Below are 27,960 nucleotides of genomic sequence, written 5' to 3'. Positions count from 1 at the left end.
TTTTTTTTTTTTTTTTTTTTTTTTTTTTTTTTTTTTTTTTTTTTTTTTTTTTTTTTTTTTTTTTTTTTTTTTGCATCTGATTCCTCCAAGCATCTCAACTATATGAACGTTAGTACCTTTTTCACCTCTTTCATTAATTGTAATGTTTATTTTAAAGATAAATATACTCGTGAAAATCGTGAAATATTATCTTTATTTTTTTTAATTTTAAAAATATTTCAATGGTTTTTTATTATGATACGAGGATATTGTTTATAAATTCTTATAATTTTAGGTTTTAAATTTATAAGTTTATTGAACTATTTTGTTCCTAAATTGATTTGTTGAGGGAAAATTAACCATTTTCCATAAAAATATTTTGTATACACATTATATGTAATAGCAGGTTCATCGTGGAATATGAATAATACCTTTATTTATCATCTTATCATTTGATTCCTTACGAAGTTACAAAACGCTGTTGTTTTCAAAACATCATCCAAAGATATTATCTATATTCTTTTTCTTTTGAAATTCTAAATAAATATATAATACCTTCTAGATCTACATAGGTATGTTGTCCTTTCTTTTATATATATATATATATATATAATAAATAAATAAATTTTATTTATTTACAAAACAAATCTTAAATTATAGAATTTGGTTTTGTGTTGAATGTAACAAAGAATTGTTTCAATCGAGTTCTCGTGAACAATTTACATTCTTATTATTATTATTATTTATTTGTTAAAGTAGACAGATATTAAATAATTATTAAATTTAAACAATTTTATAATTAAATGGGTTTGATTCTAGAAATTCTAGATAGTTTAAAGAGACTATATTACGACACTTATTTATTTTACAAATTTGTAAGTTTGGAGCGAGTGATTAATTAAATTGAAATCTCGAGGATTGATTGTAACAATTCATATAGTTTAAGGGCGAGTCTAATGATATTAGAGATAGTAGCCACTAAAATCTCCTTTGTTCGAGTTCGTGGATAAGAAATTAGGGGTTCGTGAGTTGAGTCGAGTCGAGTCAGGTTGGAATATTTTTTTGTACTCAATTCAATTGTATGGGTTATAATTTTTTTCAATTCAACCATCAATTTCTTAGGTTGTTTCGGATTGTTTAGTTCATTTATTCAATTTTTTTTTTTAACAAAAATAAAATATTAGTTTATAAAACAACGTTTTAAACATTCAATGATATTTCAAAATATATTTTGGAAACTTACCTAACAAATAATTAAAAATAATTTTTATGAGGGGCTAGAGAATAGATAATAAAAAAATAAATTAATTATGAAATTAAATAAAAATAAAATAAAATATATGTCTACAAATTTTTAAAATTAAATTATGAAATTATATAATTATGTATATTTTAAAATTAAATTCTATTAAACCCAATTTAATTTTAAGGAAATCTAAATTAATTTAATGTATTAAATTTTCATTTATTTAAACTTAACAAAAAAAAAAACTTAAATAAGTTTATAATCTAATCCAAATTCGTTATGAGTTTTTTTATCCTTAAGGTAAAGATTTCCATACGAAGTTAGCCTAATTTAATATAATTAGTATAAATAATAAACCGAGTCTCTCATTACGTAACCAAGCCGTCTTAGCTCAGTGGTAGAGCGCGTGGCTTTTAACCACGTGGTCGTGGGTTCGATCCCCACAGACGGCGAAACATTTTATACTGCTCTAAATGATCTTGTTATTTGTTTTTATCATAAATTTTGGAAAAGCTTCTACTTTCTCAATTCACAACCGAGCCGTCTTAGCTCAGTGGTAGAGCGCGTGGCTTTTAACCACGTGGTCGTGGGTTCAAACCCCACAGACGGCGAAATTGTTTTTTCTACTCTAAATAATCTTGTTTCCTTTTGTTTTTACTATAAATTTTGGAAAATTGTTTACTTCCTCATTTCACAACCTAGCCGTCTTAGCTCAGTGGTAGAGCGCGTGGCTTTTAACCACGTGGTCGTGGGTTCGATCCCCACAGACGGCGAAACATTTTATACTGCTCTAAATGATCTTGTTATTTGTTTTTATCATAAATTTTGGAAAAGCTTCTACTTTCTCAATTCACAACCGAGCCGTCTTAGCTCAGTGGTAGAGCGCGTGGCTTTTAACCACGTGGTCGTGGGTTCAAACCCCACAGACGGCGAAATTGTTTTTTCTACTCTAAATAATCTTGTTTCCTTTTGTTTTTACTATAAATTTTGGAAAATTGTTTACTTCCTCATTTCACAACCTAGCCGTCTTAGCTCAGTGGTAGAGCGCGTGGCTTTTAACCACGTGGTCGTGGGTTCGATCCCCACAGACGGCGAAACATTTTATACTGCTCTAAATGATCTTGTTTCCTTAGGGAATTATGCTTAACTAGTAAATAGAGAGTTTTTTTTATATATTTAGTTGCTCGATCTCCCATTTAAAATTTTATCGAAAATAAGTATCGTTTTTACGTAAAGGCTTCTAATTCGACAAATTGAGCCAATTCTAATTTTGATTTGCCGACTATTTGTTTCATGGCTTTGAGCTGAAATATACAATCTATCACGTTTAATAATTAGTCATATAATTAATATAGGTTCGTTGGTTAATGCATCTACTAATTATTTTGAGATCGAAAATTCAACAAAAATATATTAATAAACAGCAGGTACGTGTAAATAAAAAAAATATATAACAAAAATTATACGATAAGTTAAACATGTAGATTCGACTATAATTTAATAAAAAAATTATCCTAAAAAATAAAAAATGAATAAAACTTCCAATATTCCATCCACGTGGTGCAATATAAACCAATTACTAAACACTTAACATACACCTGGCCGCAGAAGATTCACTTCTCGTAAAGTCGGCAAAACTATCGCCATAATCGCGGCGGCGGGTTGGCGGCTTAGAAAGTGAAAGAAAAAAAAAGCGCTGAAGTTCTTACAATTTAGTTCGCTTTCCTTTCCACCGATGAGAAAATGAGCTCGAAATGCGACGGCACTACTCATCTCGAAATTCTTCTCCGATCGGAATCTTCCCAGAACTGTATCTCCGAAGAGAAGTCCCGGATTCTTGGGGATTTCGTCACTCGCGAAGTCAATGCGTTCCTCTGGTTTTCTCTCATCGCCATCACTGTGGTTCTGATCGGCAAGGTTGTTGAGCTCTTCAGATTGTGGTCGAAGGCGAAGCAACTTCCCGGACCTCCTAGTCCGTCTTTCTGCGGTCACTCCAAGGTCATTTCGCGCCGGAATCTCACGGGTGAGTTGTAAATTGAATGTGATCTATGCGTTTCTGGCTTGTTTGATTCTGAAGCATGTGGTTTTTATCGTGGAAGGAGAATGGATGGAAGAGGAGTTATGTTTTTCTTGATTTGCTTAGGCTGCTGCAAATTTTTTTTAGGATTCGATAAAATTGAATCTAATTTCCATTTTAGCTGTTATTGGATGCCGATTGGAATCAACGACTCGTGTATTCAAATTTGGAGCAACTGGACTGTTCCTGCACTGTTTATTGTTAAGAAATAAAATTCAGTTGATGAGATGAAAATTTTAAATGCTCCCGTGGGACAACAAAAAATAGCACGTCTGAATGGGAAGAGATGGTAAAAGGAAAGTAATAACAAAAATCCTCAGTGGCTCGTTCGCATCGAGTTAATCCAAAAAATACCTTCTATTTGCTTCTGAACGGCGCAAGGGCTAGGGTCAACGACGACAGGTTGTCCTTGGAGTGTGATATTGTTCTAATCAAATATCCGAAATAACTTCCAATAAGGTCCGAGTTTGCCAAGTGCAATCACGATCAAGGAATGAATATCAGTTCTAATTATGAGGAGCGAGGATCATATCCTGCTTCTAATTGCTTATATCAGTAAATTTTGCTTATTTACTTGGCCCCTCATAAATCTGATCTTCTAAAATGGTATGGCATCTGGTATTTACTCATATTTCCTCTGAAATTGCTTTACTCTTTTGTCCTGTAGATGTATTATATGACTCTCATAAAAAATATGGACCAGTCGTCAAGCTATGGTTGGGTCCCATGCAGCTTTTGGTGTCTGTAAAAGAGCCAGCTCTTCTCAAAGAAATTCTGGTGAAGGCCGAGGATAAATTGCTTTTGACAGGAAGGGCATTCAGATTGGCATTTGGGCGTTCAAGTCTCTTTACTTCCTCTTTCGAGAAGGTACAAGTCTTGTACTTCCCCTCTTGTGTTTTATTCAAATTTCTTGTAAGGCCACAAATGTTATGGTATATAACTGATTGATTTTTGTGGGAGCAGAAATAGATGGTGTCTCTCATTCAATCATTTGATCAATAGGAAATATTAGTACATTAGTAAAGATTGAGTCACTTGTTTTAGGAGAGTAACAATTTTCTTCTTCATTTGATTTTTTTTCTTAACGTTTGAAGTATGAATTGCGATCTCATTAACCGGAGTCCTGTAGGCTGTAAGAATGTGCTTTTTGAGTTTTGATTTCTGTATGTTATGGGACCTAGTTACGTGTCATGTCTGGAGGAGCTGCTCTAGGCAGCCATGTAATCATCTGTTTAGGGTGGAGGCCAGAACATATTAGATTGAATCCAATTTCTTCTTGTTTTCCTTATCATGTAATTATTTCACGTTGATATAAATGACATAATTGTGTTAGGACTCTTGAATTAGTGCTGATTATCTTACTTTTCGTCTCAAGTACAGGTGCAAAACAAAAGACGGTGGCTAGCAGAAAAGTTAGATGAAATATTATTCCAGAGAGCTAATGTTTTTCCTGCAAAGGCTGTAGATTATTCTGTAGGGAGAGTGCAAGATATTATGATTGAAGAAGGTGTAGATTGTAATAAGGTTTCTCAACATTTGGCTTTTACATTGTTAGGGTGCACACTTTTTGGGGATGCTTTTTTGGGTTGGTCCAAGGCAACCATCTATGAGGAACTTCTGATGATGGTTGCAAAAGATGCCAGCTTTTGGGCCTCCTACAGAGTTGCTCCTTTCTGGAAACAAGGATTCTGGCGGTACCAGCGCTTGTGCATGAAATTGAAATGCTTAACACAAGATATTGTTCAGCAATGTAGAAAACATTGCAAGCTCTCCTCTCACTCCCAGAATCAAAACCTTCAAAATGAAATCAAAAGTACTGGTGTGGAGGCTGAATTTGTCATACCACGCTGTCCTGCTACCGAGATGCGTAATAGCTGTTTCTTTTATGGTCTTCATGATCAGGTTAATCCTAATGAAGAACCAATTGGAAATATTATGGGTGTGATGTTTCATGGATGTCTAACTACCGCAAATTTGATTGCTTCCATTTTGGGAAGGCTTGCCACAAATCCTGAAATACAAGAAAAGGTAATTTTTTTTTGTTAAATTGTTCTATCAATTGATTTATGAGTCATTTTTCACATTAATGGACTAAATAGTTGGTATTCTAAAGAGTTGGAATAATTCATCTTCATACAGATCAACTCAGAACTAAATATAGTACAACAGGGCTCGGTGAAAGATCACCAGAAAAATGTTGATAACATGCCGCTTCTGTTGGCAACTATATATGAATCTGCTCGTCTTCTGCCAGCAGGGCCTCTGTTACAAAGATGTTCACTTAAACAAGGTATCTCACTTCTTTTATAGCTTGGTGTGTATTGAGAATCTATAGCTGCTTTATGGAAAGTAGTAGTGCATTGGTCCTTTTCGGTCTTTTTATTGGACATTAAGATGAGGTGCCAAGGAATTGATAATAGCGGACTCATGTCTTTTAGTTTTTAAAATTTGTTATTTTTGGCTAATATAGGGATGGTGGGTATAGACCTAATGTATACGTATGGGTTGTGAGTTCAAGTACAGCTACCATCTACTTATAGTATTCTCATTACGTGTTTTATTTTATTTTACTGGTTAAAATACCATTTTCGTCCTTGTAATTTGGAACTCATTCTATTTTAGTCGGCATGTTTTTAAATGTCAAAAATTAGTCTCCGTAGGTACAATAAATCTTAAGTTTTGTTTTTTATGAAGTTAATTTTTATTGAGTTCAGATAAATAATAATAAGAATATTTTTTTTATTTAAGAAAGCATACAATGTGAATATCTTTCCCTAGTTTATAGATGGAAGACTAATAGTGACTAATTTCTTTTTAAGAAAAGTTAACCATAAACTAATTATAGGGGCTAACTTTAATATTTATTGAATGTGAGACTAATTTTGGACCGTTGGAACTTGAAGTTACATGGATGGAAATAAAACAAGTTTCAAATTAGGACTGAAATGGTATCCAACCCATTTTCAGTGTCATGTTACAGATTCAATAGCTTTTTTTGTTAGATTAGCCGAGTTGCATTTAAATTGTCTTAACCTAATGCATACATATGGTTGCATTTTAAATCTACTTCTCCTCGTCACATCTTGATTTTCATCCAAGTAAACTACTTGTGAATGATTTTCGGCTTTATGGTCATACATCTGCCAGTATTGTAGACTACTCTTGACCTTCATTGCTTTTCACTGCTTGTTTAGTCAGCTCTTTCCTTTTCTGCTGCACCCAGATTTGGTCCTAAAGACTGGTATAACCATACCGACCGGAACTTTAGTTGTTGTACCCTTAAAATTGGTACAAATGGATAATTCAAGTTGGGGAAGTGATGCGGATAAGTTCAATCCTTACCGTTTTTTATCAGTGGCTTGTAATGGCGCGGATATGAGTCAGCGAACATCACTTGCAGGTAAGTTACTACACGCTTAAGGACTTCATGCTTGCATAATCTACTACCTTACAACTCAGTCCACTTTTGCTTAGCTCCTTCCTTTGGAACTCTTCAAAATGTGGAACTCTTTTGTCTTTTCATTTGAAAGAGGTCTATGAAATTTTATTGGTTATTGTTCCAATTCCGTCACTGATATACTCGCATCTAAACATTCAACATTGAGTTTGACTTATTGCACGACAGGGTGGGCTAATCAGTTTAGTGGGGAGTTGGCTATGTTTTGATTTTTTGAGTAATATGACTCATGAGTGACTGTGAACAAGACTTCATTTTTTGGGACTCTATCAGAGTAGAGGATGTAATACAAAGTCTTTGATGTTCGTCTTTTTTGTTTATTGCCCCTTTTTTTTTGGGGAATGCATTTCTAGAGTTCCATTTCTTTTAATTTTGGTCTATAAGTTCTATTTGGATTGGGATTTTGTCCACCCAGACGCATTATTTTCCTTTATATTTAACCACTTAAGAAAAAAGCATACAAAAGAAAAATGCAATTTGAATTTTTTATGAAGGTTGTGGTGTCAGCACAATTTATTGCAATAAAATGGTCTAGATTGCGTCTTAATGTGTCGTGATGCAGGAGAAAATGCTGGGGACGAAGGAGAGAGCTCCTTTGTTTTGAACGATCCAACCGGCAATGTTGCCTTTCTTCCCTTTGGCTTTGGTGCACGTTCCTGTGTTGGTCGGAAATTTATCATACAGGGAGTAGCAACACTATTTGCCTCTTTGCTCGCCAACTACGAGGTTGGTAGTTTTTTTTTTCTTATATATTTTTATATATATTAAACTGTTATAAAACAAATATCCTACAACACAAAAATTCTTGCTTCTCAACAGTGAATAAAAAATAGATTGATTGAGTTAGGCGGTTAAAAAGACCATGTAAATAATAAAAGGCTCAGATGAATTCATCGTAGAATTTAATATCCTATATGTTACTTTGACAACCAAATGTAGAAGGTTCAGGTAGTTGTGTTAATAAAGATGCGTGCAAGTTGGCTCGGACACTCGCAGANAAAAAAAAAAAAAAAAAAAAAAAAAAAAAAAAAAAAAAAAAAAAAACTAACATGTTATTGTTAACAATGAAGATAGAGTAAATTGATTGAGTTCTACTTTCATGTCATTCTCCTTGTCCTCATCTTTTGTTTTGGGAAATTCACCAAGTTGTGCTCTCTTCCAGTACATTTTAGAATATATTAAACGATTGGATTCACCTTAGTCTAAAAACTTCAGCTGTGTTTTTGGAACTGTGGCTTCCGAAGTAGTTGGTGACGCCCTGAATCTTGAGCCATTTTTAGGAGTCATTGAATGGTTTCATTGATTATTGCCCTTTTCATCACAAATTGTAGATTAAACTTCAGTCAGAATCCAAGAATGACTCGAAGCTGTCATCAAATACCTCTGCATCGCAAATGCTTCCGAATTCGAAGATAGTCTTCGCAAGGAGGAACAGCTAAAGAACAAGTAGCTAAAAGCTCACACCCACATAGGATATAATATATGTATTTCAGGTCAGTTTACTAATATTTTCTGTGAATAGTTCTTACGGGGAGTTCTGTGTTCTTTCTCCCCCGACTCGTTATGGGAGGCTGGGACACATGCTTTTTCCCTCCCTATGCTTATAGGAGCTCGAGCACTGCCTTTTCACTGTTTTATCACGTGTTTTTTAAGCGCTCGAGTTCTNTTTTCGAAAGTATTTTTGAAACAAAATATTAATGATTTTCATTTCATAAAAAAATATCGATTTTGAACTTTTTTTATTTTTTAGTTAAAGGGTATTATTGTGTATTACAATGTGTACTGAACAATGCTGGACTCAATGTACCATGCTTGTTGCATATATAATCTCCCATGACTGCATAGCATTTTTTCTCTTTGATTGTATGATTAAAGATGGAGTATCTTTAGGTGTTGCATTTTATTATGTTATTATTTTGACTTGCAATTGGACTGTGTTATCCTTTTGACCCTTGGAGGTAGAGATAGGTAGAGATGTCTACACGGTGGGAACGGGAAAGTCTTCTCCATTCTTGCCCCATTCTCACTTCTTATTTCATTTTCCATTATTTATATAAATTTTCATTTATTTTTGTGCAATTTTTTCACTATATAATATATAGATATACATACACCAGTGTGACCGAGTGAGGATTAGGGTAGGATTTGAGTGAGGAACGAGGTAGGGAATTTAACTCCCATTCTCATCCTCATTTAACTAATTATTTCCTTCATTTTTTTTTCTCATTTGAGGTACAACATATGGATCAACTCTGATCTTGTCAATTAAATAAATATCTCTATTTGGAGGGTTCTAGACATCGAAGGCCATATAAATAGTGGAAAGACGGGTTAAATGATTTAAAGAAAAAATTAAATGCGAGTTCTTATATCAAATGTTTAAATAGCCGTCCCTATATTCAATAGTTCTTCTATTATTTACTAGTGTTAGTGTTCAAAGGATATAAAAGGTTTGGATTATTTACCAAATTTTGGTGGAAAATATTCAAAATATGAAATACTTTGCTTAAATCATTTATTTGTAGGTATAAATAAATAAAATTAAGTCCTAATTCTTTTTTTCATTATTATAAAATTTGTACCACATGGAATTATTTTTTAAAAAAAAAAAAAAAAAACAATTAATATACTGTAATAAAGCAACTAAAAGAAATTGATTCGTTTCCCAACAAGTAAACGCTTCGTGGAGCAGTTTCTCGATTGGCACGAATTCACGTTCTCACCCTCGTGGCGCCAAGAGAGAGTCCCGTTCAATATCTTACAGCGAAGGATTTCACACAATCGACCGATAAATGAGGAATAGTTGAACCACTTCTCTGCGATGAAAAACGATTCTTCGATTTGGTTTTCTTCATCGACGCTTTTGCTGTTGTTGTTGCTCTCTTGGATCGTTCTTGCAGGAAACGCATCAGCTCACTTTTGCGCTCAACAAGACAATCCACTGCTGATGGCGTCCACACTTGGAGGCGTGCACGATTCTCAGGGAGCTTCCAACTCCGCCGATGTCGATGAACTCGCTCGTTTTGCCGTTGATGAACATAACAAGAAAGAGGTAAACCGCTTCTCTCATTCTCTCTGTTTAAACGAGTTTGTTTTGTACTCGGATGTTTCTTTATTTTGTCGCGTTTCGTTGATTCTTGTTGATGGCGTGTGTGCTGTTAGTTCCCGATCTTGTTCTACTTGTGTTTTTCTATGGATATATGTGTATCAGGTTAGTTCGCGATTGTGGATTTTGTATTCACTTGTTCTGCTTTTTGGTGCGATCGGTTTCTGTCGGAGTCGATGATTAGTATCCAAATGTGTGGAACTAAAACTGTATGATTCTCATCGTCTTCCCGATGACTAAGGAGGAAGCTTTCCTTTGACATATATCTATAATAAATTCTAAGGCGTTTGAAATTTCTAAATTTGATACCCACAAGCATAGTATTATTAAAAGTTCATCTTGTTCCTATCTCTTTTCATTCAACTGTAGTAACACACACATACTTGAACTTGTGTTATACATGTCTACGATGTATTTATCTTCCCATTCCTTTGCAGAATTCGCTTCTTGAGTTTGTGAGAGTGGTGAAGGCGAAAGAGCAGGTAGTAGCTGGTACACTGCACCATCTTACTGTTGAGGTTGCTGATGCTGGTAAAAAGAAGCTGTATGAAGCTAAGATCTGGGTGAAGTCGTGGATGAATTTTAAAGAATTGCAGGAGTTCAAGCATGCAGGCGATGCCCCCTCGTTTTCTCCTTCTGATCTTGGTGCAAAGAAAGGTGGCTGACATTCTTTAACTTATGCAGTGTCGTATCATTTACAATTTAAATTATAGCTTTGAATATACAACCAATGTCGAATGCATTGTGCGGAATTTGTGGACTCACTATTGTCCTTGTATGCCTGGGCTTAGAAAGGCTTTCGATTTTTTTTATCCTCCTCCTCGTTCTTGCCATTTCGGCATCTTACCTTCCATGAGCACGAGTTCTGCTATTCCCCTGATTTTAGTAGGTGCCTATTGGATCAGCATCTTCTGGATCTTTTTCACTAGTGGTTTTTCTTGCGCCTCCAGTGTCAAGAGTCAAAGAGTCCCAAGGAAATCAGGGTCGCAGCCAGCCCTTGCACCTTGCTCTTCTAATAATAAACTATAGGAGGTTCTTTTGGTTGTCCTTCATGACTTCAACTTGCAGGCTGATACCATCTGAAATTACGGTTTTCAATCTTTTCTGATTTATTAAGGATTGGTATTCTTGTAGTTCGTGTGAACCTACTTGCATCAATCACTATTTAGCTAATTGTAGTATCTATCTTACAGAGCATAAGCCGTCCACTGCGATTAGTGTTTTTACATGAGCTTATTAACATTCTTGTATGGATGTTTATATTCTTATAGACCATCAAAGCTGTAACTTGTTGGAAATCCTTGTAACTGTTTTTTCAGATAATCATTGTTATTTATCTATATTATTGACCATGGTTAGAAATTAGGTGATCATCCTCAGGGATGGCGAGAAGTGCCACCACATGATCCCCACGTTCAGGATGCCGCACAGCATGCTCTTCGGACCATTCAGCAGAGGTCTAATTCTCTACTCCCCTATGAACTGCTGGAGATCGTACATGCAAAGGCAGAGGTAAGTGCATTATGGTTCTTTTGCATTATATTTTGTTTCAATGCTGAAGTTTTCACGACTGTGGAGTTGGTCTATTGTGTCAAGAATGTTTTTTCTTCTTGCATAACTGAAGCTTTTGTCATTTTTTAAGAAAAACAAATTTCATTGATAAAATGAAATAAAAGGAGCAAATTCTTCCATTCCTCATGCCCCAAAGTGACCAGAGAAAACTCTATTTGTTGTAGGGGGTTTGTCGATAAGCCAGCACCAATTGGTTTATGATACTTTTTCTTATTTTAGTTGGAAAATACGTTTTTGGAGAGGGCACATGGGAAGGGGAGAGGGTAGCGATGACGACAAGGTTAAAATGGAGAGGGAAGAGAGCTAACATGGCGGGCAGTTTTCAGTTGGCTGGTTTTCAATAGTCTTAGTGGATCGACAGACCGATCATCAATTTTGCCAAAATAGAAAACTAAGGTTGACCAACGATAGCATAAAATGGACCAACTGGATTCAATTTCGGCCAATCAAGTCGGTTTTCGGTCCAAATGTGTTCACCTCGTTTATAGCATTTCACAAGTTAGTTTCCTTAGATAAGCATCCTTCCAAACACTTCCATTCTTTATTTTATATTTTAGACGTTTATGATTGACGATAAAGTTACATTCACCTGATTTATCTGTCCCTGAAGGTATCTGAGTCTGAATTTTTGTAGGATTCACTTTTTAACAATTCACTGCATTTTCACCCCTTTGTTTTAAAGCTTTTACAATAAGTTCATTTTGATTACCTCAACTTTTAATCTACCACTTATTTCAAACTAAATACTAATGACATTCCCCCCCGAGAGAAAGGTAAGTTGATCAAAGTATTGGAAAATAGCAGATTTAGATCCGAGATGTTCATTCAATACCCCATATGTGTAGTTTATGAAAATTTTCTATTACAAATCTGGTCGAGTTCTGTTTAATTTATTATTGTATGTGTATATATAATGCTAATGGAGGGATGCAGTCTAGGTAATCTATTCTATTTAATTTTATTTTTTTTATGTAATCGTTTTAGCTTACATTAGTTACCCTTAATTGTGTTAGCTGCTTAGTATACAAAGGTGTTTACTCTGTTATTCCAAAGTTAATAAAGATTTGAGGTATTCTTTGGAAAATTCCACACCATGAAGCCTCAAAATGCTATAAAAACAGGTGATTGAAGATGCTGCAAAGTTTGATTTGCTTCTAAAGCTTAAGAGAGGGAGTAAAGAAGAAAAGTTCAAGGTGGAGGTCCACAAGAACAGTGAAGGTAACTTCCTTCTCAATCAGATGGTGCCAGATCAGTCCTAAGCGAGTTTCGAATGCGCAATAAAATAAAATAAAATACGATACGGAGTGAGTTTATGTAATGATAGAATATTTGCATTTGCTTCCTTTAAAGCTGTATCCTATGCAAACTTTAACCTTGCCTTTTGAACCTTTGAGACTTGTATCTCCTCCGCATATAATCTCATGAATAAAATATGGAATCACCTGTTTATTAGGTATTGGATCTTTGATTTTCTTTTCTGGTTTCGCTTTTGCTATTTTGTGCTTGGTTTAATGATTTAATGGTATTTTTTTGTTTAGGTGGAATAATAATCTAATTGGATAATCGATGTATTTATAATTTATAAAGTCTAACTCAGTCTAAATTAATGATTTGAACAAAATTAAAATTTGTGCTTATATAAAATTTTTATGAATAATTTCCATTGTATATATAGTGTTTTGTGCTTATATAAAATTTTTATGAATAATTTCCATTGTATATGTAGTGTGAGAACAAATCACCCTGGGGGGAGTGGAAACCTTTTCTCTAATAGACACGTGGAGTGGAAACCTTTTCTCTAATAGACACGTTTTAAAGCCTTGAGAGAGAGCCTGGAAGAGAAAGCTCAAAGAGGATAATATCTGTTAGCGGTGGATCTGGGCCGTTACAAATGGTATATCTGGATCGTTACAAATGGTATCAGAGCCAGACACCGGACAATGTGCCAACCTTCTCGCTGTTCTCCAATGGGGGTAGGCACACAAAAGGGGTAGCACACAAAAAGGGTAGACACAAGACGGTGTGCCAGTAAGGATGCTGGCCCCAAAGGGGGTGGATTTAGGGACGATCCCACATCGATGGGAGGAAGGAAAGAGTGACATCGAGGATGCTGGGGTGGATTTTGATATCCCACTTGGGGAGGAGAACAAATCACCTTTTGTGGGTGTGTAAACCTTCCCCGCAGATGCATTTTAAAGCCTTGAGGGGAAGCCCGAAAGGGAAAGCCCAAAGAGGATAATATCCGCTAGCGGTGGATTTGGGTCGTTACATATAGTATTTATCAAACCATGGGGATGAATTTTAAATACTTGTAACTTTGCGTGGACACCTCAACCTAATGAACACATTAGTCCGTGGACACCTCAACCTAATGAACACATTAGTCCAATCAATTATAAAGATCGACTTATAAGAGCAGAAATTCAATATGATAGTTAAATTTGATAAAGTGGATCTTTTTTATTTCATTTTCATATTCATTAGGTATAGGANAAAAAAAAAAAAAAAAAAAAAAAAAAAAAAAAAAAAAAAAAAAAAAAAAAGGGCAATTTAATGATAAAGTCTTAAGGTCAATGCATCTTCTGATTCGATGCAATCTTGAGCAATGGCAACAACACCCATGGAATTCAATGTTGGAATACCAACTAAAATATGGTTATCTTAAGTAAATTAATTAGCATATTTCAGCTTCCAACAAGGGAAAAGAAAAAAGAAAAAAAGAGTACAGTCCTACCCTTACACCAAGGTTAACTCTCTTCACATGGATTACATAATGAACAAGCTATAACTTTTCAACAGCTACAGACCTAATGTTAGATCGATAAATCATTTACTTAGAACATTAAGAAGAAGAAAAAAAAAAATCAGAAAATGATGAACTACATAGGCCATTGTAACAGATTGAACTCCAATCTCTGATTCTTCTTATTTTCTTTGCCTACTTTAAACTGACCTCCTCCCTTCCTATGTAGTTTGCTTCAACTAACAGGTTTTTCTCAGCACATTCAAGGCTGGCCGGCCGGACCGCCGATCAGGTTACTCCTCTTCATCATAATCTTCCTCTTCCTCGTCTACTCTTGTGCTGAGATGTGCATATTGGAGAGGGTCAATTGCCATTTTGTCCACATCAGAGAGAGGCCAGGCAGGGAATTCGTCAGCTGCTTTAGCCTCGGACTCGGTAGTAGTAGGCTCGGCTGGTTCTACAGGTACATCTGACATTGCTGCTGGTACAGTCTTCGAGTCTTTGCTGGCATTGACATCGGCATTAAGATCGATGTTTTGGATAGTTTGATTGTCTTCGCCAACTTCTTTTGGTGTTTCACTAGGCTCAATGTGAGGCTCCATGTGCACATCTTGGTTGGGATTCTTGTTCGTGTTCTCTATAGATGTGCAAGGGTCGACGTCGGGGTTAGGTTGGAAGTTGTCCTTTTCGACTGATCGAGCAGGTCGTCCACGACCCCGTCCTCGTCCCCTTCCTCTTCCTCTACCAGTGCTACCATGGCTCATGTCATGCTGGGGGAGAAAAAGGAAACAAATCACTTTCTCATTCTAAGTGAGATTCATCTTTCCAGTCCAATAAACATTATGCATTTGATGACACCACAAGAACGACAACAACTATTTCTTGGGTCTTAGATTTTTCTGTCCACGTCAAAGAAAATAAATACCGAGTCGTTTCATTAGGAGGAAAGAATAATTACCGTCTTGCTCTTCTTCATCTCATCAATGTCATTACTTTCATCAGCAAGGGGTTTCCTGATCAGATATTAAGAACGTTTAGTTATCCATGGATCTTAACAAAATAGGAACATGAAAATAAGAAAATCATACCTCCTCTTTCTATCATCAACAGCACCATCAGAATGACCATGACCATAATCTGGAACCCGACTAACAATATCCCTCAGAAAATCGAAAACACTATAGCTTTGTACACAGTGCTTTCTGTAATAAAAGTTAAGAAATAATGTTAAGACAAATTGATGGCCAAAAACATAACAATCAAGTTCGGGGACACAAACAAGGAAGGGGAAACAGAGCTAGTATTTGATACCAATTACCAATAGGGTGGTAGAGTAACCCAAGGGATTAACTAGTTAGATGCTAAAGGTAAGTTCAAACCAAAAATCTAAAACACAAAAACTGTAAATTTTCTGAGTTTGAAGGCACGGCTGTCACGAAACATAAATAAAATAAGTCGGTTAAAATATGCCCTTACAGGTGCAACGAGTTCATTGTCTTCGCTCCTCTTTGTAGAGTTATCTCATATGTACGATCACACAGGTCTTGCAGGAACAGTTCCAATGCTTTAGCTGGTATTCATGTACAAGATACATTAGGAATCATATATTTCTTAAACGGAACACCGTATGACATTAAACACTCTGTAAGATTTGCTTACAAACTAAAACGGGCACTGCAAGTGCTATCTTTCCCACGTCCTCATCTGCTTGCATTATCTTTTTAATTCGTGCCTGCCAAATTTTATCATTAATCAGATAACAAAAAACTGAAAATCTTAACCGGATTTAAGGATTCAATTGAAAGTTTAAAGTTCAATTGAAATGAACGCTTATTCACACTTTAATTGAAGAAAGTGAGTCCATTATCTATTCAAAAAGTTCAGCTCTTTGAAAGTTTTTTATAAACCTTCCAAAACATAAAACCCTAAAGCAACTTAAATCATCAAGTAAAAGCCAAGCCATAATATGTCCAAAAGAGGGCCTCTTTTGATCCTCAACGACTACAAGGTAAGGCAACAGCAAGACCAATGGAGTCTTAATTCATTCAGTGATTTAACATCAATTCATAACATATTGAACTACAATTCTTCATAAGGTTCCAAGAAATCATTTGAGTACTATTTAATGACGGACCACAGATGGAAATAAAATAGAGATTGTTGAAGAACACCCTTAGGAAGTGAATAAAATGTTCCCTTTGCATTCTATGTTGAGATTCATTTTATTTTATTTATTTAATGAAAAAAATACAAAAGGNAAACTATACCCGACCATTTCTCAAAATAAATCTTTCCCTATAAATCAGAATCCAATATAAATAACTTTGATAAGATGTGATATCATAAAAAAATAATAATAAAAAAAAAAAAGAATACTCATCATAAACCATTATGTAAACCATCAAGATGTTCTGTCCTCATCAGTTTAAAGTAAGCAAACCATGACCCATCCAAATTTAAAATTTGAAAAAAAAAAAGAAATCTTCACTATCTTTGTCTATAAAAAGAAGAAAAGGTTTCCAACCAAAAAATATGTGAACTAATCATCCATAGACCTCATATTTCTAGAGTTTCTATGCTTGAAAAAGATAGCTGAAATGTGTATATTGTAGAAGAAAAGGTCATCATAAATACTCAAAGCAACATGCATGATTCATGCATGTCAAAAGATAAGTTTTTAAGGATTGACAAAACAAATTGACAGACATCTTATAAGAGACCTAAGAGTCCAAGTAAAAATTATGTAGACATTCATCAGTACAAAAAGACAAGGAATCAACTTTTCAAAGCCTAAAGCAAAGACAAAAACTACTCCAATTGACACAAATCAACAAAGCATTGCAATTACAAAAACAATTATACAGAGCGTTGAAGCACCTTGCGCCCCACAATTTAATCATTACCCGGGTTTCTTGTCAATCTCAAGCTTTCCCCTCAAAAATAAAAAATGTAAGGTACAAACGTCTATCTGGAACCAGCGTTTAAAGGATCAAAGTAGAAAATTGGTTGTTGTATAGGAAAAAAAATTACCATCCAGTAGTTTTCTACTAGTTTTGCAGTTACAAATTCAAATCAAGAGGGATGTCCCGTTATTGGATTTTCAGTTAAAACTTTCTAAAAGATGTCATAGTTTCAGTACAATGAAGAGAATATGTGGACAAAACATAAGGCAAATAATAATGTTACAATTTACTCACTAACCAAAATGTTGTCTTGAAGTATCTCTTTTTCTGTATGTCATGGTATGTCTAGTTAGAAAGGAACAGGAGGGTATATTTAGGAGAAGAAGACCTAGTGGGAGGATTCCAGGTTCAATGCTCACTACCCTGCCTCCCCTTGAGCTGTTCATGCAACTTGTTACAAAGGGTTCTCTCTCTATAGTTACAATTAATCTGTTATCTCTTTTAGTAGCTTCATTTTGTTGGCAGGACCAGTGATTTATTTTTAAAAGAAAGAACACTACTTTTGCAACCCTAATCACTATGCATTACCCCCTCGCAGGACAAAACTTTAAGAGCACTACTGCGTCAAATGTAATGATTAAATTCATCCCAAGGATCCTTAATTAATGTTTAATACAATGAACTGAGCAGGACAAGTTGCAGATGAACAAAACTGCAGAGTTAGCTTAATTGACACAGAAATGAATGGAAAAATACATCTCTTTTTTTATGAAAAAAACCCTTCATATCAGGAATACATCAAAACGATGCACGATACCTACCAGATGAAAGAAAGAGGGGAAACAGAATTAGAAAGAGAGTGCACAAATCACCGGACGAAATTGTACGACATGATCTCTTCGCCATAGAAGAAATGAACAAACAAAACAATTTTCCCTTTCAATTTACTAAAAACACAGCAGAATTATCAAACCGATGGAAAGTAAAAACCATGAAAAGAGAAAAAAAACAACGAACTTACAGCAGGAAAGCGGGTATCGAGCTTCTTCCTCATGGCGTCAGATTCGAGACATTCAAATGGATTAAAACTATAAAAAAATCGAAGAAACAACAGCAGAAAAATGCCAAAGCTTCAGCAGAATTCGATTACCATTGCTATCAATAAGCAATCAACACAGAAATCTTTCGAAGCATTCTCAGATCCAGGAAAATTTAGGGTTTTTATCATAAATAGCTCTACGATGAAGAAATTAGAAATGGAACCCAGAAATCTAAATATTGTAAAAGTAGCTCGACGTTGCTGACCGAAAAGACAATAATACCCCAATTTGATGACCTGGAACACAAATTTTACAAGTAACTTCAAAACGAAGAAGAGCGAGGAAGAGGAGGAAAAAACTAAATATATTTTAAAAGTTTTTTATTATTTAACCAATTTTTTAATATAAAAATGTATTTTTATTGAGTAATTACATAAAATTGACTAAAAAAAATATTTTAAGTACCGAAAATATAATTTTTTTTTAATAAAATTAAAAATAATAATTAAAAAAAACGCAAAAACTAAACGTGTTCTTACATTCAAAATTAAAATGAGGAAAGTTCCAAAATTAAAATAAATTAGTTTTCTGTGTTTTTTAAAATTAAAAAAAAAAAAAAACAAAATTCAAGAGAAAGAAACTTACAAAGAGACTCGATTTCCAAGGATGATCCATATGGGTATATTTCAAAATTTGTGAAATTCAGTGTTATTATTCCAAATTTTATAATTGATTTTTTCCCTTTTAATAGAAAAGGTAAAGGACTCGTACTTTGAATATTGCTAAAGCTAAAGGCGCAATGGTGGCTAAATCGAATATCCTCTCACCAATAAAAAAATCACATTATTATTTATTTATTTTTTTTAAAAAATCAACTATACACAAAATATAAAATTATTCTAAATAAAAATGGTTAATTTTAAATTTTTAAAATGCATTTCATAGTAATTTTATCTTTAAAATCGTTCTCTCTATAAAATATATTTATGATATAAGAACATACATAAATACAATATTAAATAACATACAATATGGAAATCAGGTGTATCTTATAGGTTCACTGTATATCAAAAATTTATTTATAAAATTTAACGAGTTGAGTTATACTCAAATTAGCTACAACAATATTTTGCGACAATTCGGTGATTTTTAATAATAAAAAAAAGTTTAATTAGAACTAATACCCAATCGATTTGATTCCAAGTGATGATATATGATTTGATTATTTTATTAAAATAAATTAATGGATTGATTTTAACCATATATCAAGCATCAATTTATTTTAAGCCAACATCCAAATCCAATAGAACAAAATAAACAAAGCTAGCTGCATTCATATTATTTTAAAATTTGGGGGATTAAAAGTAAGAAGGTACATTAATAAAAAAATTAAAATAAAAAAAAAACTTTGGATTAAAAAAATATTTCCACGTGTCTAAACTTTTAAGAAACTTTTAAGAAAGTATCAATTTAGCCCCTCAATCTAATTACATTTGCAATATAGTTTTTATATTCAAAATTTAATAAATAACGATTTAATCTCTATATATTTTAAACTTTGTAATAAATTGATCTCTGCCTTGAAAATATTTTCAAGATTTAATTTAATGGAATTGTTTGTTCATATAGATTAATAAACTGATTGTGGATCGAATATATTTATAAACGACAGAGGTTAAGTTATTACATGATAAAAATTCATACTTAATTTTGATGTTTTTTTTTTTCATGTTATGAAATAAATTGTTATGCACTTGAAGTATTAAATTGTTGCAAATTTAAAAATACAAAATTTAAATTATTATAATTGAAGTTTAATAACGACATCTAAAAAATTTGTATCTATGAATCATGCCGATAGTAACTCTAATTCCATAATTTACTTACTAAATTAATAAAAATATTCATAAATTTCGTACCTATAAAAAAAATATTTTAAATTAAAAAAAGTGTACTCCAAATATTTAAAAATTACTCTTCAAATTTAAATAGTTTAATTACTATCCTTTAATTTTTTTAAAATTTTTTAAAAATACCATCCTTTAAAAAATACATATAAATTTTTAAAAGCATTATTAATACTTTTAACTTTTATTAAAAAGAAGTTAATTTTTTTTACAATCAATAAGGATAAAAACGTATATTGCAACTGGTAAATCATTTAAAATTTTTAAGGGTATTACTGTTAGGGGTATTTTTTTCAAATTTTAATTTTTTTTAAAGGAAATTAATGAAAAAGTTTAAATATAATAAAGTTTGAGAAATATTTATTTTTAGAGCAAATAAATGTATTTTTATGAATTTAATTTAAAAGAAAAAAAAAAATGGAGGAATTACCGGTAGGTGGGAGAACGCAATGGTGTCCAGAGGAGTCTGTAATGCTTCACCTTGCTTCCCGCTGTTCCTGTTACATTTGCAGAATCCTTCAATTCTCTTCCATTATCCATGTTTCTGTTTCAACAATTCTTCTCTCTCTCTTCCTTCTCTTTCGGATCATCCCTTTGGACTCTGTCCCGTTTTCCCGTTTTCCCAATTCCCAATTCCCATTCTCAATCAACACTCTTTCCTTCTTCCGCATTCATTCAACAATCTTCGCATTTTTCCTCCATACCCATTTCGAGATTTCTTCTGTAATCGACCTTTGCTTTCTTTTTTGTTATGGACGATCGGATTGAAGACGATGAACGGGAGGCGTTGGCGGGGTTGAGTTCCGTCCCTCCTCCTCGGAAATCTCATTCTTACAGCCAGCAGCTTCGAGCTGCCTCCGATCAGAAGCGTCAGCAAATGCGCAAGCACAGTCTGGATGAGGATCAGATTCCCAAGATTATGGATTCCTGTCATGCTTCTACTGATGATGATTTTCTTCCCTATTCGACCACGTCGGCCGTTAAAGGTGAGGAAAATCCCTCGCAGAGACTGGACCAGAACCTCTGTATGGACGGCGGCGGAGGCCAGGAGGATCCGCGGCAATCGCAGGCATTGGCGGAGTTTGTTGGCAGTGGTGGCTCCACGGGGGTTTTCAAGGTTCCGATTCGCGCCTCAGTTCATCCAGGCCGGCCAACGTGCCTGGAGCTGAGGCCGCATCCATTGAGGGAGACACAGGTAGGGAAATTCTTGAGGAACATTGCGTGTACAGAGACGCAGCTATGGGCAGGGCAGGAATGTGGGGTCCGGTTCTGGAATTTCGAAAATGCTTATGAAGGTGGTAGTGGACTGGGCGGGAGGGTGAGAAGGGGCGATGAGGATGCTGCCCCGTTTCATGAATCCACCAACACCTCGCCCACCACGTGTTTGATTGTTGACAATGGGAACAGATTGGTGTGGAGTGGGCATAAGGATGGAAAGATCAGATCATGGAAGATGGATCAGTCTCTCGATGAAATGCCTTTCAAGGAGGGGCTTTCATGGCAAGCCCATCGTGGCTCTGTTCTTTCCATGACCTTAACTACTTATGGTAAGCGGTCCTTTTCCCAAGAAAACTCAAAAGATGTCTACACTACCTATTTAATAACTCACTCGATATTGTCCACTTTGCTTTGGGCTTCTCCAAAAAGCTTCATATCGATGAAATACTATTTCTTATTTATAAATTCATGATCATTCCCTAAATTAGTCAATCTAGACTCCCTCCCAACAATCCTCAACCTTTTCCGTCCTAGAAAATTACTGTTAATTTCTTATCTATGTTATTGGAAATTCCGTGATAAAGAAAAACCAGGCAATTTTAGTGATGGCATGAATGCAGAAATAGAAGAAATCAAATGGGATCACAGCCCATCTGGCATTTGTTTCAATATGAATTGTACTGTGTAGAAAACTGGGATTGAAGATCATAGATTCATAATGCAACCAGTTTTATTTTTCATTGAAATACTTTCTTATATGAACCAAACCATGTGATTAGAAGGTATTATAAGTTACAAGCAACTTTGGCCATACTGATTTTGACTTACTGTATTCACTTTGATTTCACAGGTGATCTGTGGACAGGTGCTGAGGGTGGTATTATTAAGGTCTGGCCATGGGAGGCAATTGAAAAGTCTCTTTGCCTTTCGTCGGGGGAAAGGCATATGGCTGCTTTACTTGTAGAGAGGTCATATATTGACCTGAGGAGTCAAGTGACAGTTAATGGTGTCTGCAGTATATCTTCTCAAGACGTAAAGTGCGTGTTAGCTGATAATGTTAGAGCCAAAGTTTGGTGTGCTGGGGCCCTATCATTCTCTCTATGGTAGGTATTCACTTCAGATATAATTCTCTGTAGTTCAATGGTTATATCAAATCTTAAAACTATTATGAATATAATCTTAAATAATCAATAGACGTTGGAAAAAAAAAAAAAAAAAAAGATTTACTCTTGAATTAACTTGGTCATTATAGTTCATACCTCCGGCTTTTAATTTGATCAAATCTGCCTTCATATTCAAATGAGTGTTGGAGTGTGATTGATTTGTTTCATCATGTTTTAGTATACCACAGCTCCTTTAACCTTATAAATTTTCAACCGGAACATACCTCAATTGGTTGTAGCATTTATCCCAACTAAAAGGCGAGAGGTTCAAATTCTATCCAAATATGCCGTTGAATTAAAAAAATAAATAAAAGAAGAGAGAAAACCCTATGTGAATTTGTCAGTTACGAGGGTATGACTGATTGTTTCATAATTGCTGCAAAACTAGTCTTCATATCTCATAGATCACGACTCTTCGTAATGGGCATATTAGAATTGAACCAAACATCATGAATCAAAACCCACCTTTTATTGCATTTCTTTCATTCGGAATCTTACTAATTGTGCTAGAGAAGGAGAAAGAAATGAACTTCATTCTACTATTTTATGCTACAGGGATGCTCAAACAAGGGAGCTTGTAAAAGTTTTTAATGTAGATGGTCAGACTGAGACTCGAGTTGATATGCTAACATCTCCTCAAGATCAAACAATGGAAGATGAGATGAAAGTAAAATTTGTTTCCATGGCCAAAAAAGAAAAACCACAGGGCTTTCTCCAGAGGTCACGCAATGCCATAATGGGAGCTGCAGATGCAGTTCGTCGAGTTGCAAAAGGAGCAGGGGCATTTACAGAAGATATCAAGAGAGTAGAGGCAATAATGCTGGCCAAGGATGGCATGATTTGGAGTGGATGTACAAATGGTATGTTAGTGCAATGGGATGGAAATGGAAACCGGTTGCAAGATTTTAACCACCACCCTTATGCTGTTCAGTGCTTCTGTGCTTTTGGGACACGGATATATGTGGGCTATGTGAGTGGAGTTATCCAAATAGTGGATCTTGAGGGGAACCTAGTTGCAGGATGGGTTGCTCATAGTAGCCCTGTGCTAAAAATGGCTGTGGGTGCAGGCTATGTTTATAGCTTGGCTAGCCATGGTGGAATTCGCGGCTGGAACTTGACTTCTCCAGGACCCATTGATAACATAGTACGGACAGAACTGGCTGCCAGAGAGGCGATATACACAAGAAAACAAAATGTCAGAATGCTGGTTGGCACATGGAATGTTGGACAAGGGAGAGCCTCTCATGAAGCACTGATGGCATGGTTGGGTTCTACTGTCTCCGATGTTGGCATTGTCGTTGTTGGATTACAGGAAGTAGAGATGGGTGCTGGTTTCCTTGCCATGTCTGCTGCAAAAGAAACTGTAAGATCATCTGCACTCTTTAATGTGTATTGGTGTCTGATTGTTGTTAAGCTTGTTTGTCACCATATATATTCTTAACATCGTGATTTAGGTGGATCAATGCCATAAATTTCATCAGAAGTAAGAAGTTATAACCGTTTTCTATTAACTAACTCATGAACTAAGCTTGTATGCTCCTGCAAGCTTGTTATCTTTGAGAATATTTTGGTATAGCGTGTGATGATGCAATGTTTAGCCAAATTTTGGAATGAAATTCTTCTATGTTGGAACTTACTAAATGGAAAATCTTGATAGTAAGTTCACTTTAGTGTTATGACTTGTATGTATTGCTTTCACTTTTCTCTATGTTTCTTAGCGGTGAACAATCTATACCATTGTAGCTTTGTATATTTCTCACCTGCATTACATCTGTTTGACATTCTGTTAATTGATAATTTGTGTTTAGAAAAATCTCTCTAGCATCCGTCGAGGAACTTGACATGCAAAAACACACGTTCGATTATTAAGTTGCATATGCATCATTTTTAGTCATTAAAAAATTTCCGCCTTTTCCAGAAAAAGAAAAGAAGAAGAAAAACAAAAGTTAATGCCTAACATTATGTCAACTGCAGGTAGGACTTGAAGGCAGTGCTGTAGGACAATGGTGGATTGATACCATTGGAAAAGCCTTGGATGAAGGGACAACTTTTGAACGCATGGGTTCCAGGCAACTGGCTGGCTTGCTTATTTCTCTTTGGTTAGCACTGTAATTTGAGCATTAGATGTAATTATTCTTTTATAACATCTAGAATAAGTTGTTTGTTCTATCGAACGCTTAATGGAATTTTTGGTTAACTCTCTCATATTTGTTTGGACTATTTCTAATTGCATATGCTGATATTTTATGTCAGGGTAAAGAAAAATCTTAGAACACATGTTGGAGATGTTGATGCTGGAGCAGTTCCTTGTGGTTTCGGTCGTGCAATCGGAAATAAGGTTTGTTCATCTTTGAGAAGTTTGTTAGTTTTCATGTGTAAAAGTTACTTAAACATAATATCTTGAATAATCTGCTTTTTGTGACCTTGAAGTGGCTGTAAAACTATCAAATCTGACCGCTAGGCATCTTTGTAGGTTCCCTGAAACTGAATGTTTGTGGAATGCTTTGACTTCAAAAGAAGTCTAACTTAGTAGCTTAAAAAATGTATCAAGTTGACACATTTCGATAATTTTAACATCAGGGTCATTGTTAGAGAACTTGTTGTTTGAGATGTCTTATGACAATGATGAAGTATTGAAATCTTTTGTGTATCTTTTTACTTTGCTCATTCTATTTTCGGTTCGAGATGGCGATTTTTTGGTTAGAAGATATATTTCAATTGTTGAATGATTTCTTTTAGTCGTAGTATTTGTATTTCGTGTGCTCACCACTTTCCAATATATGACTCGGCTAAAACTGGTCCGACAGGGAGGTGTAGGTTTGAGAATCAGAGTCTATGATAGGATAATATGCTTTGTGAACTGTCACTTGGCTGCACACTTGGAAGCAGTAAATCGTCGTAATGCCGATTTTGACCATATTTATCGAAACATGGTCTTCAACCGGTCATCTAACCTTCTAAATAATGTAGCTGGTATGGTGCCATACCTGTTTTTGTCTTGCTCTCTTGCCTTCTCCACATATTTATTTTGGCTGCTTTACTCTTCTGGCTTGCCGTTGGCCCTCTCTGTTGCAGCTGGTGTCTCAACTGCTGTTCATACACTTCGAGCTACAAATGTAAGTCTTGATGATCAATACAACAGCATTTTTACCTACCGTTTGACCGTCCACTCTGTTTATCTCTTTCTGGTACCTAGGTTGCTGCTGTCAATCCTGAAGAACCAAAACCTGAGTTATCTGATGCAGACATGGTTGTGTTTTTGGGTGATTTTAATTACCGGCTCTTCGGCATATCATATGATGAAGCACGAGACTTTGTTTCTCAGAGATGCTTCGACTGGCTTAGAGAAAAGGATCAGCTTAGGGCTGAGATGAAATCTGGTAAAGTTTTCCAAGGCATGCGTGAGGCACTCATTCGATTCCCTCCTACATACAAGTTTGAAAGACATCGACCCGGCTTAGCAGGTATACAGCTAAGAAAAGAAACAGATCTTCCAACTATCAGTCTTTTGGATTAAGTATAGGAAATCTTAATGCATATTTATCAATCTGATCTGCAATTCCTTCAGAAGGTTCATCATGTTGTCTGTGGCTAAACTTGTTAACATTGTTCACATACCTGTTTCAGGATATGATGCTGGCGAGAAGAAGCGTATTCCTGCCTGGTGTGACAGAGTAATATATCGTGACACTCGGTCAGCTCCAGTGACTGAAAGTAGTTTAGAATGCCCTGTAGTATCATCTGTTCTATTGTGAGTATGAGCTTTTTGAGAAGTTTTCTGTTTTTTCCTATAAACTTTTTGGTTCTGAGACTCGACGCACTCGTAGGTATGAGGCTGTCATGGAAGTGACCGACAGCGATCACAAACCTGTCAGATGTAAATTCAACATTCAGATTTGTCATGCTGATAGGTCAGTGAGGAGAAGGGAGTTTGGGGACATTATCAAATCTAATGAGAAAGTGAAATCTATTTTTGAAGAGTTATTATACATTCCGGAAACCATTGTCAGCACCAACAGTATAGTTCTACAAAACCAGGAGTCGTTTGTTTTATGCATAACCAATAAATGCGTGAAAGATGTGGCTACTTTTAGAATTATCTCCGAAGGTCAACCCCCTGTCAAGGATGAAGGCGACGTGCGCGATTATCATCCAAGAGGTGCCTTTGGCTTTCCTCGGTGGCTCGAGGTATTGTCTTATGCCTTCTGGTTAAATGTAAATGCTTGCAAATTATTAATGGCCCGAGTACCATATATCGGTTTAGGGGAAGAATGAAGAAATTTGGTAACGTAACAGCTTATAGAAATTCGGTTTTGGACTGATCTTTGGTCGTTGAATTTGTTTTGGATCGAATCGATGGATAAGTTACTGAACTTTGTGGAGGATCTTATATTCATACCTGATAAACACGTTTCTTTATCCGACTTCTAGTTGATTAGTGCATGATTTACAGTCACGAGCTTACCTTAACGACGTTTATTGTTCTTCTGAGTTTCTGCTCTATGACAAAGTTGAAACTAATTTTAGGACGCTTAACCTCCACATAGCTGGCTATGTGGTTGGGTTGGTCCCCTTCACATGTAAGGCAGCTCCAATGCATTAGGCTCCTGCTAAGGACTCTTCCCTTTGATATTTCTCTTAGTCTTGTGTTCTTTCTAATTGCAGGTATCACCAGCTGCAGGTATAATTAAACCCGAGCAATCTGTCGAGATAACGGTAAACCATGAAGAATCCCGCTCCCAGGAGGAGTCTGTTGATGGCATTCCACAAAACTGGTGGTGCGAAGACACACGAGACAAGGAAGTTATGCTAACTGTCACTATACAAGGAAGTTGCTCGACACAATCGTTCAGTCACCAAGTCCGTGTGCGCCATTGCTTCTCAAACAAGGCAGCAGCTCCCATGGAGACTAAATCCAACAGTACTAAAAAACCATAAAAGGATTCTTTGATTCTCTGGCAATTTTTATTTTCTCATTTGGTCCATAGCTTCCTATGCTCAAAAAAAGTCTTTGAAAATCGGGAACGAAAGAACGATGATACGAGTTAGGAGGTAGCATATTTTCAACATTTCTTAGGAAATCAAAGTTGTGAGAAATCTTATGCAATTTTAGTTAAACCAGTATGCATTTTTATGTAAATAGGCTGGCAATTGTTTTAGCCATCTTAGTACACAGGGAATGTTATCCACAGCTTATATTTCGGTTCTCAGATTCTTTCCAGTTAAAAGATACTGTAATTTGTAGATCATTTTCTTCACCATTGTACAAAGAGATTCTACATGCATAGAACCGCGTATCTGCAGAACTCATGAGATAACTTCAATTAATTTTGGCTCAAATAAACGTGAAAACTCATTTTCTAGTACAATAAAAGTGAAGATTTTGAACTTTTTTCTTTGTTTCTTTCTTTTTTTTTTTGGCTGAAACTGCTATATATGTTTGGTGTGGAAATTGGTTTTTCTTAAAAGCGAGGCAATGGATTCAATTTCTCGACCAAGAACGGATAGGAACTGGTAAACGAATAACTAAGCATCTATCTATTAGAAAA

General features: G+C 35.2%; 4 protein-coding genes and 5 non-coding genes across 10 annotated transcripts; 8 read left to right on the top strand and 1 right to left on the bottom strand.

Moving 5' to 3' along the window:
- The first annotated feature begins 1,605 nt into the window (after positions 1-1,605).
- Positions 1,606-1,677, top strand: TRNAK-UUU. The gene has a single exon. It is a non-coding gene; the product is annotated as a tRNA-Lys (tRNA).
- Positions 1,678-1,764: 87 nt separating this feature from the next.
- TRNAK-UUU lies at positions 1,765-1,836 on the top strand. Its single transcript has one exon. It is a non-coding gene; the product is annotated as a tRNA-Lys (tRNA).
- Positions 1,837-1,926: 90 nt separating this feature from the next.
- On the top strand, positions 1,927-1,998 carry TRNAK-UUU. Its single transcript has one exon. It is a non-coding gene; the product is annotated as a tRNA-Lys (tRNA).
- An 87-nt stretch (positions 1,999-2,085) lies between these two features.
- On the top strand, positions 2,086-2,157 carry TRNAK-UUU. The gene has a single exon. It is a non-coding gene; the product is annotated as a tRNA-Lys (tRNA).
- Positions 2,158-2,247: 90 nt separating this feature from the next.
- Positions 2,248-2,319, top strand: TRNAK-UUU. The gene has a single exon. It is a non-coding gene; the product is annotated as a tRNA-Lys (tRNA).
- A 560-nt stretch (positions 2,320-2,879) lies between these two features.
- On the top strand, positions 2,880-8,424 carry LOC111778984 (cytochrome P450 714C3-like). Its single transcript, XM_023659007.1, has 7 exons — positions 2,880-3,248; positions 3,970-4,169; positions 4,683-5,330; positions 5,442-5,592; positions 6,526-6,702; positions 7,322-7,485; positions 8,091-8,424. Exons 1-7 carry the CDS (start codon positions 2,969-2,971, stop codon positions 8,196-8,198), a joined length of 1,728 nt encoding a protein of 575 aa, XP_023514775.1. The 5' UTR covers positions 2,880-2,968; the 3' UTR covers positions 8,199-8,424.
- A 993-nt stretch (positions 8,425-9,417) lies between these two features.
- On the top strand, positions 9,418-12,900 carry LOC111807077 (cysteine proteinase inhibitor 12-like). Its single transcript, XM_023692654.1, has 4 exons — positions 9,418-9,811; positions 10,303-10,522; positions 11,232-11,377; positions 12,559-12,900. The coding sequence occupies exons 1-4, from the start codon at positions 9,581-9,583 to the stop codon at positions 12,694-12,696; spliced, it is 735 nt and encodes a 244-aa protein (XP_023548422.1). The 5' UTR covers positions 9,418-9,580; the 3' UTR covers positions 12,697-12,900.
- Positions 12,901-14,060: 1,160 nt separating this feature from the next.
- Positions 14,061-18,324, bottom strand: LOC111779979 (dr1-associated corepressor-like). The gene is made up of 6 exons (XM_023660200.1): positions 18,105-18,324; positions 15,840-15,912; positions 15,657-15,750; positions 15,269-15,382; positions 15,139-15,193; positions 14,061-14,950 (listed from the first exon to the last, which is right to left on the bottom strand). Exons 1-6 carry the CDS (start codon positions 18,135-18,137, stop codon positions 14,474-14,476), a joined length of 846 nt encoding a protein of 281 aa, XP_023515968.1. The 5' UTR covers positions 18,138-18,324; the 3' UTR covers positions 14,061-14,473.
- A 2,135-nt stretch (positions 18,325-20,459) lies between these two features.
- On the top strand, positions 20,460-27,696 carry LOC111804466 (type I inositol polyphosphate 5-phosphatase 12-like). Of its 2 annotated transcripts, XM_023689284.1 has the most exons (11): positions 20,460-21,577; positions 22,099-22,351; positions 22,967-23,774; positions 24,386-24,510; positions 24,665-24,749; positions 25,219-25,384; positions 25,487-25,527; positions 25,608-25,875; positions 26,039-26,162; positions 26,239-26,599; positions 27,077-27,696. In XM_023689284.1, exons 1-11 carry the CDS (start codon positions 20,782-20,784, stop codon positions 27,347-27,349), a joined length of 3,300 nt encoding a protein of 1,099 aa, XP_023545052.1. In that variant the 5' UTR covers positions 20,460-20,781; the 3' UTR covers positions 27,350-27,696. The 2 variants fall into 2 exon arrangements, with proteins under 2 accessions (XP_023545052.1, XP_023545043.1); XM_023689275.1 differs by having other exon boundaries at positions 25,219-25,527.
- The last annotated feature ends 264 nt before the right edge of the window (positions 27,697-27,960 follow it).

Source organism: Cucurbita pepo, chromosome LG01 (genome assembly GCF_002806865.2).
Source record: "Cucurbita pepo subsp. pepo cultivar mu-cu-16 chromosome LG01, ASM280686v2, whole genome shotgun sequence".
Lineage (NCBI taxonomy): Eukaryota > Viridiplantae > Streptophyta > Magnoliopsida > Cucurbitales > Cucurbitaceae > Cucurbita > Cucurbita pepo.
This window is presented reverse-complemented; position numbering and strand designations above follow the sequence as displayed.

Excerpts from the sequence above, each read along its gene's own strand:
- LOC111778984 (XM_023659007.1), top strand. The coding sequence starts at position 2,969 with ATGAGCTCGAAATGCGACGGCACTACTCATCTCGAAATTCTTCTCCGA. Across the intron at positions 3,249-3,969 it reads TTCGCGCCGGAATCTCACGG|ATGTATTATATGACTCTCAT; the intron begins GTGAGTTGTAAA and ends TTTGTCCTGTAG. Across the intron at positions 7,486-8,090 it reads CTTTGCTCGCCAACTACGAG|ATTAAACTTCAGTCAGAATC; the intron begins GTTGGTAGTTTT and ends CACAAATTGTAG.
- LOC111807077 (XM_023692654.1), top strand. The coding sequence starts at position 9,581 with ATGAAAAACGATTCTTCGATTTGGTTTTCTTCATCGACGCTTTTGCTG. Across the intron at positions 9,812-10,302 it reads ATGAACATAACAAGAAAGAG|AATTCGCTTCTTGAGTTTGT; the intron begins GTAAACCGCTTC and ends ATTCCTTTGCAG. Across the intron at positions 10,523-11,231 it reads TGATCTTGGTGCAAAGAAAG|GTGATCATCCTCAGGGATGG; the intron begins GTGGCTGACATT and ends GTTAGAAATTAG.
- LOC111779979 (XM_023660200.1), bottom strand. The coding sequence starts at position 18,137 with ATGAGGAAGAAGCTCGATACCCGCTTTCCTGCT. Across the intron at positions 15,751-15,839 it reads TGCAGTGCCCGTTTTAGTTT|CTAAAGCATTGGAACTGTTC; the intron begins GTAAGCAAATCT and ends CATGAATACCAG. Across the intron at positions 15,383-15,656 it reads ACAATGAACTCGTTGCACCT|AAAGCACTGTGTACAAAGCT; the intron begins GTAAGGGCATAT and ends CTTTTATTACAG.
- LOC111804466 (XM_023689275.1), top strand. The coding sequence starts at position 20,782 with ATGGACGATCGGATTGAAGACGATGAACGGGAGGCGTTGGCGGGGTTG. Across the intron at positions 25,528-25,607 it reads ATACACTTCGAGCTACAAAT|GTTGCTGCTGTCAATCCTGA; the intron begins GTAAGTCTTGAT and ends TCTGGTACCTAG. Across the intron at positions 26,163-26,238 it reads GTAGTATCATCTGTTCTATT|GTATGAGGCTGTCATGGAAG; the intron begins GTGAGTATGAGC and ends ACGCACTCGTAG.